Here is a 722-nt window from a genome sequence, read left to right as displayed (position 1 = left end):
GGCGAGGGTACCACCGGGCTTAGCCCCGGGGCCACCACTGTCTCTTCTAGGGGCCCCGGAGTGCGCGGCCCATGGGCCAGCCCCAGTGGCAACTCGGTGAGTATCCCGGAGGGGTGTGGGGTGATTAAAAGCAGGTGGGGTGGTGGAGTGGGCGGACTGCTCACAGCTGCCTCTGTCCCCAGATCCCCTACTCCTCCTCCTCCCCCGGCAGCTACTCGGTGAGTGGGGCCTAAGCTGGGACACCTGGGACCTGAGCGCAAGGGCTGTGGGGTGACACAAGGGGGGACTTTCTCACCGTCTGTGCCTCCCTCTGTGCAGGGACCCCCAGGAGGAGGCGGGCCCCCTGGAACCCCCATCATGCCTAGCCCTGGAGGTACGACAGCCTGAACGGGGCATAGGGAGGGGTGTGCTTGGTGGGGGAAGCCCCTCTGACACCCCGCCCACTCATATGCTGTCTCAGACTCCACCAACTCTAGCGAGAACATGTACACCATCATGAACCCCATCGGGCCGGGCGCCGGCAGGGCTAATGTAAGTAGGGCTTGGGAGAGGGTTGGTTGGGGGGCGGAGAGCCGGTGGCCCGAGGCCCAGGCTGTTTCTCTGCCTGCAGTTCCCGCTTGGCCCTGGTCCGGAGGGCCCCATGGCCGCCATGAGCGCGATGGAGCCTCACCACGTAAACGGATCCCTGGGTGAGTGGGCGTCCGGGGACACCGACACCCACA

At 66.3% G+C, this 722-nt stretch overlaps 1 protein-coding gene across 1 annotated transcript in view; it reads left to right on the top strand.

Annotated features, from left to right (window-relative positions):
- The window catches only part of SSBP4 (single stranded DNA binding protein 4), a 14,185-nt gene that overhangs the window by 13,266 nt on the left and 197 nt on the right, over nt 1–722 (top strand). The window contains exons 7-11 of the mRNA XM_010847309.1: nt 7–96; nt 183–218; nt 319–373; nt 461–531; nt 611–718. Coding sequence (XP_010845611.1) covers nt 7–96; nt 183–218; nt 319–373; nt 461–531; nt 611–718 — 360 coding nt within the window. The remainder of the gene's footprint in view (nt 1–6; nt 97–182; nt 219–318; nt 374–460; nt 532–610; nt 719–722) is intronic.

Source organism: Bison bison, unplaced genomic scaffold, assembly GCF_000754665.1.
Source record: "Bison bison bison isolate TAMUID 2011002044 unplaced genomic scaffold, Bison_UMD1.0 scf7180017864248, whole genome shotgun sequence".
In the NCBI taxonomy this organism is placed as follows: domain Eukaryota; kingdom Metazoa; phylum Chordata; class Mammalia; order Artiodactyla; family Bovidae; genus Bison; species Bison bison.
Note: the sequence above shows the minus strand (reverse complement) of the source record. Positions and strands in the feature narration are given on the sequence as shown.